The sequence below is a fragment of the Rhinolophus sinicus genome, chromosome 17, assembly GCF_057876585.1.
Source record: "Rhinolophus sinicus isolate RSI-liver-muscle chromosome 17, RSI-T2T, whole genome shotgun sequence".
NCBI lineage: Eukaryota > Metazoa > Chordata > Mammalia > Chiroptera > Rhinolophidae > Rhinolophus > Rhinolophus sinicus.
Window position 1 is genome coordinate 85665283 of NC_142517.1, and position 19357 is coordinate 85684639.

At 33.9% G+C, this 19357-nt stretch overlaps 1 protein-coding gene across 2 annotated transcripts in view; it reads right to left on the bottom strand.

Annotated features, from left to right (window-relative positions):
- The window catches only part of EPHA3 (EPH receptor A3), a 356820-nt gene that overhangs the window by 63084 nt on the left and 274379 nt on the right, over positions 1-19357 (bottom strand). Inside the window, exons 6-9 of one of the 2 annotated variants that reach the window (XM_074333229.2) lie at positions 13683-13807; positions 11373-11532; positions 4504-4606; positions 3738-3805 (exon numbers count right to left, since the gene is read on the bottom strand). In XM_074333229.2, the coding sequence (XP_074189330.1) occupies positions 3738-3805; positions 4504-4606; positions 11373-11532; positions 13683-13807 (456 nt within the window). Of the gene's footprint in view, positions 1-3737; positions 3806-4503; positions 4607-11372; positions 11536-13682; positions 13808-19357 lie in introns of both variants that reach the window. The other variant, XM_019745445.3, reaches the window with a different exon arrangement.

The following is a 19357-nucleotide window of genomic DNA, read 5'->3' on the forward strand; positions in this document are numbered from 1 at the left end:
AAAATAAAATGGTGGCCTGGAGAGATGGGAGGTAAAAAACTATTTTCCTTAGCTATTTCTTTCTTTTTAAAAAAAAAAAAAAAATTCTTATATATTTCTTTATTATTTTTTAATTTTTTAAATTTTTATTTCTTTATTTTTTTTTTCATTTTTATTCTTTTATTAGTTTCAGGTGTACAAAACAATATAATAGACATCTATCATTTATATCCCTCACACAGTGATAACCCCCTCCCCCATCTACTACCCCTCTGACATCGCACACAGCCATTACATTTCCACTATTTCTTAAGATGATTTTGAGACAGCAGAATAGAGATGGGAGAACGAGGGAGTGAATAGAAAACACAAAAGAAAGGCTGACTCTACTACTTCTGCCTGGTGTTGATACTGCCCAGGCAAAAGAGTAGCTACTCTTTATCTTGAGGCAAGGTGCAAATAATTTGAGAAGACACCAGCAGTTAGGGAGTCAATATCCACAGAAACGAGGAAACAGCAAATCTTTTGCCCTTGCTTGGGGCAAACTATGTGTGGAATAGCTTTTGAAGTGAAAACTCTACTTTTGAAGTTTTTTCTATTTTGAATAGCTCAGCAAAATGAATTAGCTAGACATCATAGAAACAAAAGCTCTTGAAAGCTTGCTATTCAGGTGCCTAGTGCGAGTGCCCCAAAATGTCATTATTAGTATTTTTATGTAAGAATATGTATTCACGATTATTAATATCATCGAGGTTTCCTAGAGACAGAATTTGGGCTCAGAAATGGCCATTTCTTTTGAGCTCACAGATGAGTTTGCATGCATCTGCTGTTATTACAAATAGTATTGTGCCCTATAAAAACAGACAACAGGGTCTCTCTTTAGTCCAGGGGTCTACTATAATTTATTATTACACTAAAACTATTTTTAGCATTTCCAATACTAAAACGCTTTACCCTTAAAACAAGTAAAAAGATGAAGGAAACATATCATACATTCAAACTATTATACAAGGAAAAGCTTTGGAGTAAGGAAAACAGTAAAAGTAGCCATAGACATACTAAAAGATGTTAGGAAATAAAGCCTTGTCAGAATCTTTTTGTTTAGTCAATTTGGTTACATTTCAATGATAACTCTCAGCAAATGGAGGTTATGATTTGTGTTCAACCAGTTTTGCTCTGTCATTAGTTATAGTAAGGTAAGGAAATGGTAATATAAGAAGAAAATCTAGCATTCCTTTTCAAGGGGGAAAAAAAAAACAACCTTAAAAAACAGGGTAAAAATGAATTATTTTCCAGTTAAACAATACAAATATCTCACTTTGCTAAACTTAAGGAAATCAATTTGTGAGAGATTTACTGACATCAAAATTTACAAAAGGATTATAAAATGAGTTACCAGACACAATGTCTCAAGTATTTTAAATAAGCACTGGCTTTAGAAAGCCTTGAAATTGTGTTTTAGAGTTACCCTTCAGTACCTGCCAGCCCTAGAGATGTATTACTAAATAACCTGAAAATTAAATAATCATTCCCAAATAAAATCAATCAAATTCATTGTGATTAATTAAAATCAAGTAAATCGCTTTTCTATCCACATGACATTTGGGGAAACAATACAAGTATAAACACATACACACACACACACACACACACACACACACACAGACACAGACACACACACACACACACACACACAAGTAAAATGGCCTGTTCCCTGTGGGAGCTTTGGCTGCTGATTTTTAACAGCAGACCCCAGAGATTCCAGGAATCGGGTGATTCAGGATGCAAGGCACATAATCCCCTCACACCAATAATTAAGGGCAACATACAGAGTAACTGGGCTGTGTCAAGAAAACCAGATAATAAACACATGCACACGTGTTAAGCTGCACTACTTTACAGCTCGTTCTGTGCAAACACAATAATTTACATTTCCATTTTACCAGCATGAGTTGCCCTAAGGATAGCAAAAAAGTAAAAAGGCCCAGCCAGAGAGGGCAATGGGACAGGATCTTAGGAGGTGAAACACATTTCTTTCCTTTTGAAGCGATATTATGGGATTTGTAACAAGGCTGGAGGGAATAGTTCATAGCTAGAGCTTTTTAAAGTAATACCAAATAAATGGTCTAAAATAAACCAGCTGTAGTATTAAGGCGCAGAAAGTTTACGACATGCATATAAGTTACTTTATGCCCTTGCAGCTAGGATAAAGTGCATGTCTTTTTGTTTGTCTATCATAAGGATATTGTGCATTTGAAAAAAATTAAAGTTTCAACAAACTTTATCATAAAAACCGATAGCTAAAACAGTTCGGAGTGATAGAGAAACCTGCATACAATTGGCACACAGACATTTATTAATGCTCCAACTTCATGAGATTTATAATTCCCATATAAAGAACCAAATCAGTATGGTCTTGCTCTAAAGACAATATTTACATTGACTGTCCAACTCAAATTAAGAGCAACTTAATCCAAAGGAATGTAACTGGTCTGACTAATTTATGCATGGCAATTTTCGGTGTTTTGTGGAACTATGAAAAAAAAAAAAAGCTAGACAAGAATCCTTCAATTTGTTCATGTACTCTTTTATGACTAACCTAACTAATCTGAAATGATGAAATGTTGATATTAGAAAAGTAGTACTTTGTTTTTTTTTCGGTGAATTATTTTATAATGACAGCAATAAGATGACTAAAACAAACAATGTGCAACGTAAACTCTTGCATTGTGTCCATCCCACATCAACTTGCATTTTGGAAAACTCTTTTTTTTTGTTTTGTTTTCTTCAAGCTACTGTCTGCCTCCTGCATGTCAGCAGCAGGTCATCAAGTTTTTGCTTGAGTCACAACTAAAGCTATAATTTTTAAATGCAAAGCCAATGATTGATACAAAGTATCACGTTGAGTTGAAAATAATTTTAGAAGGCAATAGTGAATGCCAAAGAAAGTAATGCTTAGAAAACTATACTAGTTATATTGAGATTATTTGAGAGCATATAAACTTGAGTATTGTCTCCATACTAATTTCCATCAGAACATGCTATTCCCTTTAAGTCCACTGATTCGTAATTGCCACATTAAACTGAACCATAGTCTGGAAAAGCAAAACACTTGTCTGGGATGATTCATTTTACCAGAAGAAGAAAAAAAAAATGAGTCTTTTTATTAAATATAAATATTTTGTTTCCTAAAAGAGTATTTCTTTTAGAAAATATTTTTTAAAAAACTAAATTGGTTGATATTAAATATGGGGGGAAGTGCTGGCTTTCCTACCAATTGGATATCATGTAACTACAAAATAAACAGTTTATTCTAAAGGAGTTCTCCTGGTTGGCTGACAAAAATGGAGCAAGGCATTTTACATAAACAGAGGTTGTTTACCATTACTTGGCAGTTAGAAAAGGGGAAAGGCTCCTATTTAGACTTTATCAAAGGACAGTAATAAGGAAATTGAAGATATACTTTTCCTTTTAGTTATGCAGAGCTGACTATAATACTTACTCCCCATCATGTGCATTATTTGAATATAAACCACAGGTTACCCTTCATTTTAGCTAACATATACTGAAATGTGGCCGTGAAAAAAATCACTTAATGCAGAGCCATGAATCTCCTTCTTTGTTTAAAATAAATTTAATTTGCTCAGTTTTTCCATAAAACTACTTTTGAATTCTCTATGTCAGGATGAAGTTATCCAATTATAAATCAACAACGGCTAAAACTAAAATGGTAAAACCAAAACAGTTTCGAAACTTACAATGTCCATTCCCAAAATGAAGTCTTTTTTCATCTGTACCATGTTTTGACTTTTTATAGCCACAGAACCTAGAGATAAATAAAGGGAAGAGAACACAGAAAAAATATATACTTAAAACAATTATCTATGCTCAGAATGTGCAAAGCACAAAAATAAAGCATTTTCCTCAAACAATTAAATGCTTTAGTGAAAGTTTAATGACTTCATATTTTCTAAATCCTCTATAGAAAGCCTCCTTCTCTGGGGACACTGGAAAGCTGCCTAATGAGGAGATATGTAGGGTTACTTCCCCACTGTGCAGACCCCTTCAGTTGAGTTTTTTTAATGGCCTTAGAAAGTGTTTATAGTATTTTTTTAACAACTGCTGTTAGAATGAATGAAGGGTAAAGTCTCCATTGTTAGTGATTAGGGTTGTGCAGTGTTACCAGTGTTCCGGGTGAGAAAGCGTCAGGGAAACCTGAGGTGTATTTGAAGAGTGAAGGGATAATTGGAAAAAGAAAGTAAAAACTAGGAGTGAGGTGAAAAGAGAGAAGAAAAGTGGTGTGTATTGGAGAGTGGGGCGGGAATTTAATGGAAAAAAGAAAATCAAAGCTAAAGATGAAGAAACAAAAGAAGGGGTAGAAAGGTCTAGAATACCAATGGAGACTTTCTTATTTGTTAAAATACATTATTAACCACACTCTTTAGATTTTAGCAGCAATTGGAGGAGGAGGGGACCTAGCAAAGCAATAATGAAAGTAAGTCATAAAACAGACTGTGAACTCACCTCCCAATCAAAACGTAGGTGACCACTGTGAGGAGAATAATTGCTACTGCCGCTGAAATGGCAATCATTACCACTTGACTATTTTCACCAGAGATAGAGAAAGCTGTGAGGTTGAAAAGAAAAAGAAAAAATTAAAAAGACTAGTAGTTAACTAACATCTACATGGAAAATATGACAAACTAAGTCATATGTATTCATTTATTCTGTTTCTATCTGAAATACAGCTTACTGTCTGATACAATGTAAAAATAATTCTTCATTGAGTTTTAAACAAAAATAGACATTTCTTATTATTTTGTGTGGAACTTTTAATTAATAAGATTAAATATTCTGTTTCAGTGGCATCCATCGAATGCTATTTGAGTGCCTACTGTGTGAAACACACTGGACTGGTTTTCTTTGTCCTAACTCCTAAGAAGCTCAATAGATAAACCAGAAGTTAGAGGAGGAACATAGAGAACAGGTAAGAGTTCCCCAAATGAAAGGATAAAAGCTTTCTAATTAAGCTGGTTTAGTCTGCAAGATCTACATTTATTTAAAAGGTGGCAGACCACCTGTCCTATGGACTTCAACATGTACCATCAATGAATCGTCCCTCTCCCTGTACTCCCTGGCTTTGCGAAAGGCCCATTACTTGTTCACTCGGAAGGTGTTGGCAAAATGGCCCTGAAGCCAAATCTGGCCTGCCATCAGTTTTTGTATAGCTCAGGAGCTTAGAATGGTTTGACAGTTCTTAATGGTTGTAAAAAATCAAAATAGGAAGATTTTGTGATGTGAAAATTATATGAAATTTAATTTGTAGTGTCCATAAATAAGATTGCATTGGACCGCATTCATTCGTGTATTGTCTATGGCAGCTTTTATGCTATAAATAAATAGCCAAATAGAGTAGGAACAACAGAGACTGTATAAACACAAAGCCTAAAATATTTATTATCTTGCCCTTTACAGGAACAATTTACTGACCTTGACCTAGACCAGTGCTTCTCTAATGTTAATGTTCATATTGGGTATCTTTTGGAAAACGCAGTTTCTGATTCAGTGGGTCTGGCGTGGGGACTAACATTATTCATTTCTGATGACTTCTCAGTGGTGCTAATGCAGCTGATGCCAGACCAAAACGTTTGGCAGCAAGGCAGTAGGTCAAAAATGTGAAGTCACCTTGAGCTCTTGCTCTCCTGATCATTCTAGATCTGATTAATCACTAAGCCCTTTAAAACATCTTAGTTTATGTCTTCTTCATTTCTCTTTTGGATTACAATTAGTAATTCCTAACTAGTCTCTATTTGCATGCCTTTCCTTTTACTGGCCACCAGAGTACTCTTTCTAAACCATGAATGTGATTGTGTCATTCTCGTGGCCTAAAATGTTTGCAGGGTTCTCCATCACTTTCAGGATAAAATGCAAATTCTGTAGCAGAACATGTAAAATGCCTTCAGCTCTGTCCCATGTCTAAATCTCCAGCTTCAACTGCTTAACAAACTCCATAAATATCTAATCGCTACAATTTATAAAATGCACGCAGTTCCTGGAACAATTATTTCATTTGCTCATACTTTAACATATATTTCTTTTGTGGTAAGTGCTGATTAAACAAAAGAACGAGTGATGTATCAAAAGGAGAGTTTAGAAGAGTGAATTTGATTATTTGAATACTCTCACCTCTGCAGAAGCCAACAGCACAGCTTCAACCTGATCAAATTCTACATTTGGAAGCTTTTCTCTAAAATAGTTTTGGGACTAGTTAAATGATGCAAATAAAGAAACATGGCAGAGAGGCTGTTAGACATTTTCCAAGCATCTGAAAAAAGAGCTCAGACTATGCAGGATGGCATGCACACTCGTAATATAAACTGTTGCCGCACTTTATTCTTTACTACCAGCAAACTATTGTTTATACCACTGTGGCAGTCATGGGACTGCCTTCTCGGATCTCTCTGCTGCCAAGTCTGCAGTGGGCAGACAGCCTCCAGCTGCTGCACCTTTAAAATCCACCGCAACCTCATGCTCAGGCCATGCTCTCCTCAGTGATTAAACATGGCAGGGGACTGGAGCCAGCCCATGTCTGCCCAATGCTGGTCTCATCTAGGGGCAGGTTTCATGCTGGAGCTCCTCATCAGAATGGCAAGGCCGTCAGAATTTCATTGTTGTCTGAGGCTTGTCCTCCTCAACCCTCTTCTTTCCCTCAGCCTCCTCAGAGATGCTGTCCTACATCTCAGTCTGAGGTGCCATTGGCCTCTTTCTGCTCCTCCCCTTTTTATCCTTTATCTGTATTTTCCCCTATAAAGCTCTTGTAAATCCATCTTAATATCTGCTACCTAGAAGACCTGAACTGTTACCTCTATACCCATTGGCTACAGATCTGTGAATAGTTTGTAAAATCACTTAACTAGCGATTTGATAATGTTTCATAAACATATAATAATAACTATCTGTTACCTTTCATGTTATATACTGTGATAACTTATAAAGAGCATCACGGTCTACATTCTCCGGTAAATTTTAGCCAGTATATAAAATAAAGGTCCGTGAAACTGGGAGGGGAAACATGATTAAAGAAAGAAGTCTCTATTTCCTTTTCTGTCACAGACAGGATTAAGCTAGGGCTTCTCTACAATTTCCTCTAGCGCAAAATATTTACGAATCCCAGAGACTATATATAGCACATACTCAGATCAGATCATTTTTGTTACTGAAATGAGCAAACATTTGAATGACTAATATGGATTAAATGCTATAGAGTTGTTTAATAATTCTATGTGGCATACTGTTAAAAAATTGATATCTATTACATGTCATAGAAATTCAATTTAAATATGTTTTCCCACAAGCAAACCACAACCCGTTTCAAGTCACTTCCCTATCTAATCCATCCTTTAGCTTTCTCTCCTTAAAACAGACTGGATAGTTCATTCTCCTGAACCAACGTGCCTGGATTTGTACTTACTCTCTGTGTGACATAATGCAATATTGTGAGGATTAAATGAGTTAATAAAATAAAACACTTAGAACAGTGCCACACATATAATGTTTAATAAATGCTATATATTTTTATTATTTCATTTCCCTGATAGAAAACTGGCAGAAGTACTTATATTCTACAAAATTATAAATGAATGTCTAATTTTAGTATACATAATTCTCTATATAAATGACTGCATTCAATATTTGTCAGGCTGTCTTAATGTCCTATAATAGGGTCCATGATATTAAAGTTGGTACAGACCTGCTCATTAAAAACTATAACAAGGAGGTGGGACGCATTCAGGAGTACTAACTGAATTGTCCCTGAGGCTCATCTTCTTGGGGAGTAACATTCAATAGAATCCTCCAATTCCAAAACTCGGCTTTATCCCACATATCTTTGCTCTTGAAATTCCTTGGATGTTCAAATTATGTACTATTATTTAAACACAAAACACCCACATACACACATATAAACCACCTACTATACCAGGGGATATTGTAAGCACTTTACAAATAATAACAAATTCAATCAACATAGAAAGCTTATTGAGGATATTGTGTCTGCTCACTGAGGGTTTCCAGACAGTTGGACTGTCTGCTTCCCCAAACAGGCCATATTGTTGGCACTTCTGGCTTTGGTGGATTTTGCCTTTACTCTAGGAAAACTCTTTGACTCCTACATTCTATGCTTTCTGTGTATTTTAGTTTAACATCTTTATTTCTTAATATGTAAAGTAGCAGCACTGGATCAGTCGTAGTCCAAAATCTGGGGATTGTAGGCTCATTGACCTCACTTATTAGCCATGAATCCTCAGAAATAAAAACATATAAATTCTGTGTCCTAGACCATCTATTAAAACAAATGATAGTATCTGAACAGCTTGCAGAACAGGATCAAATGTAATGTTTATACAAATGCTATATTATACTGATACATAAATATATGGGTTCTAGAATCAGACCCATCACCTACCAATTGTGAGATTTTAGAAAGCTCACTTAACTTCACTATGCCTCTGTTTCCTCATTTGTGAAAGGAGGATGATAATAAATGTAAAACACTGATACATAAAAAGTAAGACTTTTTAAAGCACTTAAAAAATATATACGCTTCACTGTGCATCCATATCTTTACTATAAACCAAGATCAGAAAATGTTACCTGAATTCCAGCTTAAAACACTATACTTGACTAAGAAATATTTACGTGTGTTATGAATGAGAACTTTTCATATACCTTTTAAAAATAAAAACCAGAATAGCAAAGTGTTAAAAACCCTAAACCCAAGTCTTTTTTTAAATATCTATTAAATATCAATATATACCAAATAAGAGTCTTAAATCCTTAGAGTTTTTATGAATATGAATTTTTGATTCACAGTTGGGAATGTGCCTATGCAGAAGGCCAACTTAAATTGTATGTGGATTTTCAAATGCACAGGTGGTCGGCACCCCTAACCCTCAAGCTGTTCAAGGGTCAACTGTACATCATTTTGATTTTTAAAAATGGAGAATTGATTTTGTCCTTTTCCCCTTAAGACAATAAGTATTTTTTTTTCTCATCTATATTTAAAGTCTGGAAGATTTCTATGGTGAAGCAATATGAGTAAATTAATTTTAAAAAATAAAACTGTGTGACTCAACTATAAACAGAGAGTGGGATGTTAAAAAGTTTGTATTTTTCTTTGTATCCTCTTTTCATCTGCTCTCTCTCAATCAATAGTACAGAGTGTTGAAAATATAAAACATATTTGGCAAAAATCTTAAGACTCTGTAGTTTTTAAATGGAATATTTTTTAGATTTCAGACACAGAAGCCTTATTAGAAGTTCATGTATAACACGAACTTATTAGAAGTTCATGTATAACAGCAATATCTGTGATAAATCTGGAATCACATTAGAATTTCGGAACTTTTTATTGTTACAAATTTACTTATCAGATAGGGTTAATGCTAATTAAGAACATGCAAGTTTAGATTGATGTTCCAAAATATAGATGAGCATAATAAAAGTTTATCTAATGGGGAGCTGACCTTCCTGCCCTCAATATGCCTGTTATATCACAGGATATAATAAACATTTGCTTTTTCTATAACTGTGACTTAGGGTCATTCTTGGTAAATCAAATATAGCTTTGTTATTGTTAATTCTAATAAACAAGTATGAAAAAGACAATCTACAAGCATTTCAAACTAAGAAACTTCCTTTGCACCACTTAAAAGTTAAAAAAAAAAAGATTTAGAATTACTAATGTTAAATTGCAGTTATATTTTGTTATTGTGTTACCAAAAGTTTTAAATTTGTTTTAAACATTGTTCACATGACTTTCATGGTATTTTACAGCATTTTGTTTCCAATGTCCTTAGAGTGGTTTCCCCATGCTCATTCCATCACAGGAGGATTCAAAGAGGGCTAACAGTATAGATTTGTGTATTAGAGGATGGCAGCTTCCTCTAAGCTGGCTTAGAGGAAGGTTTCCTCTGTGAGTATACGATTATCAAGTTTCCTCTGTGAGTATATGATTTTGAAGAACACTATAATCTCAATAGCTTGCAGCATGTATAGCTTGTTATTGTAAGCAGCATATCTAATTGTCTGACAAAAAGTGTGCCATAACATACTTACTTTATCATAGTAACTTAAGCCATTTTTATAATTTTTTGTTAATCCTGAATGTTTCTATTAGGTATGAAATTTGGGCATAAAAAGTATTACCAAACCAATAACAATATATTTTTATATCATGAACAAAATATTTAGAAAATAGGAAATATAGGTGTCAGGGGAAAATGACATATTTAGAGAGTTCAAAGAGTTTACTGGGCTTCCTTTTAGTGGAGGGCTGGGCTATGTTATATACCCCTGGGATAATCTGTATCTAAAGGGTGTTAATCTTTGATTCTTTCTAAACTATTTTACAGTTGTGTAGTTAAGTTGAATAAAAGTTATAGCGATGTACACGAATTTTCCACGATAATTAACATGACACTTACTAGAGATATAATTGATATGTGCTATAGAAAAGATGACCCCAATCATTACATTTATTTTTCTATAGAATGTTAACCAGTTTGGGACATATTAGCAAATTTATTTAAATATTTCTGGTCACACACACACACGCACGTGTGTATATATGTATCTGTTCTTCAAATTTTCCTTTGAACCAATTTTAATTTCTTATTGGTCTCATTAATTTATAATTTAAATAAAATACTTAACTTGTCATTTTATATGAGCATCATAGTCATATTACCTTTTTGAAAATTACATTTTATCAGAAATCTCTACTAATATGAAGCAAATGCATTCAAAGGAAAGAAAATGCTTTGGGGAAAATGTTTGCCAATTTTAGGCCAATTTTAGCCAAATTTGGGGTCAAATAGACGGGACTATTCAAATGGTTTGTGAATGTAAATGAAGTGATAAATCAGGTTTTAGGAAATCCTTCATCTCTAAGTGCTACAAGGTTGACTGGGTTAAGGATTAAAACAAAATTAGGGTCCTCATAGATCAGCCAGATCTTTTTTTTTTTTTAATTGTAATTTATTGGATCGTTCATTCAATGGACCTGGAATATCTGTATTAACAGGCACTGGAAGTGTGTTACCATACTAAATAATGTTCCTGAAAACAATTTAGGACTAACAGAAAACTGGAATCACTCCAGGCATTAGAATGTGTTTGATTTATATAAGAGAAACAAACAAACAAACAAACACAGATGCATAGCCATACAAACACAAATACCCAGACCCGATGTTATGCAAGTTGTTAAGTGTCCTAAGCAATGTACTTTCGATTTATTACATTTAGTTAAAACTTGGAGAGAGTGAGAGTGAATCATCAGACACCTTTACAACAGCCCCCCTCCCCATACACTACACTGAAGTAATACTTACAGTCTGGACTAGTTTCGAACTCAAACTTGCGACTGTTGCTCCCATATCCAGCTGCGGTTCGGGCTCGGATTTGGAATACATATGTAGTGTCAGGCTTGAGGCTACTGATGGTAACATTTGTGCCTCTTGCCCTCAGAATGGTGTAACTTGTCTCTTGTTCCTGCTTTGAGGTAAGAAAAATCATGTTAACATCAAATCTTCCCAATGTATCAAGTGGTAAAAAGGTGAACCGTTCATAACCAATTATTTTAAATTTTAACACAGAGCGTGTAACAGATAAAAGAGATATGATAATCATTTCACTCTCTAAAAATATTTCTTAAGATAAAAATATTTACAGTTTCCTAATTTGGATATGATAATTTGTGCCCTGCACATAAAGCAGGAAAAGTTAGTTCTCCATCCTTACCAATTAGTGACTATCTGAGCAAAAATCTGTGCTCTTCAAAGCCAAGGCTGAAAAAAAGCTTCAACCCAATTAAAAGAATAAATTTACAAAGAGGAAAATACCCTTTTGAATTCAACCTAATAGGAAAACTCTACAGATTATCAGATAGAAAACATTCTATCAATGGTAAAATATTTTAAAAAGACAAACTTCTATATATAGCTCTACATAAATAACTTTCTCAGCATCAACTCAGCATTGCATGTAAGTCACAGTGGTTTAGTAGGACTCCAGATCAAAGTCTAGAACTATTTCCCCAAAAGGATCTCCTTTGGGAGATTCACACTGTGCATTAAGAGATTCACTCTACACATTAATAGTAAAGTCTTTTTGTGTCAAGCCTTGTTTAAAAAAAATTGGCTTTGCACAGAACTGTGTTTTTCCTCTAACATATAGTAATATATACTGAGCACTTTATGGGTTGCCTGAATTTCAGCAATGATGGAATGTCCTTCCACCATTCCATGGCGGGGCCTGGGATAGGTTATATGGAATAATATCCTCAACCAAAACTAAATAGAACATTGCAGAAAAAAGGTTGTAGGTTACGGACACTTTTCAATTAAAGATGCTGGTTATGTATTAGGTAGCCTTTGAGTTAATATATTTATTTTTACATAAAAATATATTTATTTTACAGAAAAAATTATTTCATTTGATAAAAAATGTATTGAGCATATACCCCGAATTTGGTTCTATTTATCATCATCAGTGAACTAGACAGTCAAGAAAGAGAGCTCAAAATCTAGTGAAACATTCATAATATTGCAAAGAAATGTTTACATATTATGCTCTTTGCACAATTGATCATTGCAATAATTCTCATGTGTCTAATGATCTGTTGTCATGCAGAGAGAGATAGGGAATGCAGGGAATACATACTAAATGAGGAGTCATGGCTGTCAGGGTTCCAAACAGAGACCCAATATTTATTAGCCGTGAGGGTGTGAGAAATTCAAATAACGTCACCAACTCAATTTTCTCATTTGTAAAAGAGCCTGTTTACCTGCTTTCTCAGGATTATCAGACAGCTTTAAGTTAAATAATGTATGCAGAAGTGTTGTGTAAATATAAAGTTCTATATAAACACACAATTTATTTTTAATTCTTTGTAAACTGCAACCGATACACAAATATGTTGTGTTCACATTCGTAGCTATAAAACCCCTCAACTCTGATGATAAGGTTTGAATACATCTTGCTTTCAAATCTCACCATAATTTATAACCAGGAAGAAATAAATGCTACTTAGTGATGAAACATCACAGCCTAAATTCTACTGATAAATAACCATGGACCTATTGTTTAATAATTTTATTACTGAACCTCAATTTTATGATGTGAGGCAGACTTCCACCCATTCCCATCATCTAAATTTCCTTGGACAAAGTCAAGAAAGCTTTTCTTCATCAGTTTAATAATACAGGGGTTTTGTTATCAGTTCAGTGTTCCTATCTGCATTGAATGAAATTCATGTGAATGTGAAGGTTAAGTAATGAGGCTCAAGAAAATGAACTAAGGGATAGTTCTCAACAGCTTAAGGAATCACTGTAAAATAGTTGGTAGAACACAGATGTTGATGTAGAAGGACATAAATGTCATTTCTAATGCCACGCAAGCTGGCTTAAGTTTGGCAGTGACATCTCTGCTGCGGCTGGCTTATTGCTGTAGAATGGGGGATATTCTACACAATCATTTCTAAACCCCTCTCTACCCGTAAATCAAAAATATCACATGCCCACAGCTTTACACAGAGCTCTACCACTTCCTAGCAATGTCACTGGTTTCTTTGCAAAAGCACAGCTCATGAGATGGTAACTTCTTTCCCTACACTTCCTAACCCTTTCCCATCACCTCCTCACCTTTTCATAGTATTTGACCTCGTAGTCTAATATGATCCCATTGGGGTGTTCGGGTTCTTGCCAGGACAAAGAGATGCTGTTTCTAGATGTCCGATCCTTCTTAATTGTCATGATAGGTGATGGAGCTGTAGAGAGAGGATAGAGGGGATGGTGCGAGGGGACAAATTAATCAGGTTGGGAAGGGTGGTAGGAAGAGCACAGAGAGAAGCAAACAGCAAATGGAGTCTATCATTGTTCTAATCTTTGGCAAGAAAACACTATTTCCATTTCAAAGGCTCTTGAGTATTAATCTGGCCCCATATCAAGCCTCAGCAGCTGGATTATAGCCCTGGTACATACAGGCCTACGGAAAATGAGCTGAGATTTTCAGCTGCTCATGGAATAGTGGCAAGTGAGCAGATGTTTTCAATCTGCTACTCTAATGTAAGCAATGAAATATATTTGATATATTAAAATAAGAACAAAACATCAGGACTACCTATTTGTTATAATGTTGCAAAGTTATTAATGCCAGATTCTTCAGCTCATTGATAACATTTTCATACATAACTCTGTAAGAGGCCTGGAATCAGTTATGCATAAGGAGTCCCCTGGTATCTATAGGTAGGTAACAATAATAGTGTATAGTAAAATAGATAGGATTTTGAACATGTAATAGAATATATCTTGACTTCTGACAAAAATTTCTCATGAAAAAAATATACACCAGGAAACAACAATCTTCTGCTTTTATATTTTTATTTCTTAAAAAAATAATAAGAACTATCAAGGAAATGATTGCCATTTGTATCATAACTCTCAAGCTATATTTTGGGTGGTGACTCAATATTTGTTATGTTTTATTAGGAATTATCAAAAGTATAGATTATGAGTAAGAAAAGCATCCGTTTGGATCAGATATCATAGGGTCACCTACATTTCTAATGGGAGATTAAATATATTTTAAGTAATATCCTACTTCAAATCCTTCCATTAAAAAGAAAAATGCATAGTCTCCGTCCATGCACTTCTGGTTTCAAATCTCAATCTTGGTACACTGGCCAACCGAAATACCTTACTGGAGGTTCAGTGGCATTCTTCCCTAACAAATGCAACAAAATAAATTACAAACATGAAAAAAACAAAAATCAAGAATTCTTAGGTACGTTAACCGTTAAATTGTTCTTTATTGTTAAAGGACCTATATTCTTATCGAGTTTTCTCAAATCACTGAGTCTTAGAACCCTGTGTATTTGTATTTCCCACAACAGTTATCAGTAGCTTTACTGATTTAATTTCTGTGATTATCACATGCCAGTTTTTGTATACCCAACCTCTCATTTAAATTGTTCCTATTTATAAATGCCTTTCATTTTTATTCCTCACTTTAAAATAGAGTTTTCGTTAAGCTTGCCCTGTGACACTTCATTGGAAATTGTAAACTTAAACAAAGAATTAATTGCGATAATTTTCCCATCCTTTTATTTTCTATTATTTGTAAAATCTTCTTATGAACTCTTTTATAATTAAAGCATCATTGCTTTGATGGCCTGGGAATGATACCTAATCTTTTGCCAAAGGAAAATGTAGGTATTGCTTTTCTAATGGAAAAGTAAATTCATTTTCTTATTCACTTTTTCTCCCATTAGTAATCAATATCCTTTTATCATTTATCATTCACGTTTGCTTTTCTTTTACTTAATATTATTGTTTTATTCCCAAAATGGCCTCACAAGACCCTGTTGGTGGCTTGCTACTCTGAAATTGATTCTAAGAAAAAGATAATTTATTTTGGCTATATTTAGTTGAAATTTTATAAACATACTGAGTTATAAATAAATCTTTGTTAAATAATTGAAAATTACTTTTTTTATTAACACTAATACTAATACTTGGAAAATCAATTCATGATCCAATCGCTAATAGAAAAAATTCTACTCCAATGTCCTTGGATCCAAATTTTGCTTTTTGTACAAAAAACAAATGGAGACATTCCACTAATTTTCCTGCTGAAGTAAACTCATTAATAAAATAACTAAGGTATTCTTACAGAGCATTTCAAAGAAGCTGAATGTTGGTAAACTTTCCTGGTAAACCCATGGAGACCCTACATTCATTCCATATCATCGTGAAAATGGTTTACTTTTCCTAGTAGTTAAAATACATTTTCAAATAAGTTTTGAAAATTACCAGTTATAGCATTTCTCCTTAAAGAAAAAGAGAAAATAATTCATTTCAAAGAATAATTGTGAGGAGGATTGTATTAACTTTTTAATGAAAGCTTTGCAGGCTGTTTGGGGATCTGCCCAATTTTACTGCTTCTGCACTGAGCAAGACTTTATAACTGTTGAAATTCTTCAAAAGTCTTTGAGCAAGCTGCAGAGCCCTGTAGGACTGTAATAAATAGCCTTTTGTAATTCCACACTTACTTAAGTAGAGGCAATTGCTCGAAGCTTGTGCCATCTCTAAGTTAAATGAACCTTTTCTGATTGCTGCTTTTAGGCCCGTTAAGTCATTTGTTCTGCTCTTTTAATATACGCCCCTTGTGTTGGCTGCATTTCAGCAGTTTCACCCCAGTGCACCAGCTGGAATCCTGTTACATTTAGGTAATACTCATCAATATTTTAATATTAATAAATAATTAACAGAAATTGTTTTTCTCTCCCTTAATAAATAATTTTAAGACATAATAAAACAGTGCAGAAAGAGACAGATTCTATAAGCACTCCACTATATCCACGTTCTCTAACAAGTTTTCTAAAACATTTTTAAATTCATGTCCAGAAGTATAATTTATCCATACTTCCTCATGTGCTGTAATATAATTTGTAATATTAATGAGAAAGTGATATGGATTATGTTTCTTTTAGTTAGTTTTCAGATATCAAAGAGTGATTTGTTCAAAGAACTAATTTCCAAAATCCACAGAGATTCCTTAAATTTATTTTCTTTTCTGTATAAAAGAATGTATATCATAAAATAGTTGTGATTTATTTTATCCTCGTTTCCCGTTTTACTTGTTTTTAAAATTTGTGATTTGAAAGATTGGTGGCTAATAGTTATAAGGAATGAAAAAATAATCTATCCTAAGACTCGAGAAAAAGCTCAGAACAAGATGAAAATTTATAGAAGGAGGTGGCGGCACAGATTTTTCTGGCAAAATGCTGGTGTATAAGCTAAAATAGCAATTACTGTTGAGTGCTCCAATATCCCAGGATAAAGAGTTTTAATTTGCTACCTCTTTTATATACCTTAAATGATACAAATGATTCTCTTATTAAGAGGACAAAATTGACACAGGTCTGTTACAAAAATGGTCCACACATTTATGCAGTTCAGTACATGGAGCGTTTTGCAGGAGAAAAAAAAAAGGAAGAAACTAATAACAAGAAAAATTAAAGCAGTAGGAAGGTGATAATTCTTAACAAGTGAATGACTCTCTTTAAAATAGTGCCTTAGTGTGTAATATACATTTTTGTTGCGTTGGTATTTGAGAGGGAACAAAAATTTGATTTTTAGCTTTTGCTGTTCTGCATTACAACTGGGTATATGTGCCCTTTGGAAAATAAAAGAGACATAATAAAGAAAATTAAGCTAAGTTAAATGTATTATATTTTCACTGAAATATTTCTTAAAAGAATACAAATAAAAGAGATAAATAGTGACGGTTAGGAGGGAAATAGTAAAGGTTAGGGAGGCTCATGAATCACACAGTTAATCATCCTTCATGAAGCTTTCCTGAACTTACACTACACTACTGAAAAGTTCTGAACATGATGAATAGTAAAAAAAATAATAATAACTTGTGGTGTCACACTGGACTTTCTCATGGCTCTTTCAATGCATTCTTCTTTAAAATATTTCTTTGGTCATAACATAGGACTGGACAGATAGTTTCACCCCATGTTACCTAGTAACATGTATTGTGAAAGCTGGTATCAAATGCTTTGCAATTTCTGTTCTAAGGAAACAAAACTTTCTGGGAAGAAAGGGTTGAATTATTCATGGGGTGTTTTCTTCCCTAGTCTTAAGCCACTACAGTGGTAGCCTTGTAAATCAGAAGCATGCAATGACTTGTCTAGAAGGCAGAGAGACATAGAAGTATAACCTATAATAGTTGATGATAGAACCCCAGTCATTTATTTACAGGAAGGGCTAGATATATTGTCATTATCAATGTAACCTGAGCCATTGGCTGCATCTAATGAAATAATAATAAAAGCCAATTAACCATAAGGAAGCAGAAAAATTAGGCTGAAAATAGTTTGCATATATAGGGAACAAGTTAGAGGTGGGACTTTTATATTTCACAATTTGTATGAGTACACTTGGCACTTGTGCATGTGAAATCTACCAACAAACATTGGAAGGGATTCCTTATTGTAACTGTGGTGTTTTTAAGCTACATTTACCATTATTCTACAATGAAAATATGACCCATCCTTAGGATCAGGAAGTCAAAACTTCAAAATTCAACTCCTAAAGGATCTGGTTTGGTTCATTTGTTTTTATTGGGACTTTCCTCTTTCTGGGTTTGGGAATTTCTAATGAACCTCTGAGGTATCTCTGTGGTTTAGAGATTGGATAAGTTAAAATAATAACAAAAAGGGCTCAGTATTTCTTTGCTAAGTGAGCCAAAGCTTTTAAAAATTATCTCCATGGGAAAATATCATGCAGTAAATGGTTGAAAGATTTTTCTTTTGAATCAGACATGCATTTGAAAGCATTACTCCCTTACTTTTTATTTTTTGTACCATTCATTCTGATGCCCACTTAAGAACATTTACTTCTCAGGTTTTTTCAGAAATGAACACTTCTATTAAATCCAGAAACACTATTGGGTTTGAATTAGCATAATCATTCATAGCTTAATGTTCTCCATCTCACCACCCCTACCCTGATTTTCCCCACCTGTCCTTCTCTGGAATTTCCTGCTTTGGTCCCAGGACTCACCATTTATACAGTCTACCCAGTTTAAATTTCAGAATTGTACTTCTTTATATATTCTCCCTCACCAACAACCATTCATGCCAATCAGCTCCAACATTTGAGAACTAATGAATTTTCTTTCTATCCAGTTCGTTTTCCAGCACTGCCTTAGTCCAAACCCTTGCCATTTTTCATATACATTGATAGGATTTTGTGCTGCTTATAGCAATATTTCCAGAACTCCAATTTTCTACACATTTTGATGATTTATCATTTTATAAAACAAATGAAACATTAACCTCCCTTCTCACAAATCTCATTTCAAATCAGTTTTCCTAAACTTGTTAACTAAAAACTATGCTTCAAAGAAAAGTTCTTGGAATCTATATTTTTAAGACGTTGATATCAGAATGCTCTCCGGATCACACATTTGGGGAATTCTGGACTACGATAGAATTTGAAATTCCTAATATTATTATTTAAGACTTCTCAGAAGACTGCAGCACACATACCAGTTTTATCATTTATTGTTCTCCCTTCAAAACTAAAGTTCTAAAGACAATTCCTTTGGTCATCTTTTCACAATGTGCTTGCTGTTCTCCCTATCTGGAACACTCAGTCACTTCCACCTGAAAATCTCTTTCATACATTTGCCTTAGAAAACCTTTGTTAATATATTTCCTTCATAAAGCTTTTCCTGAGTCCCTTAGGAAATAATCAGCTCCTTCTTGTTCTGATTTATAGGATAGTTGATCAGTCTCTCTTAT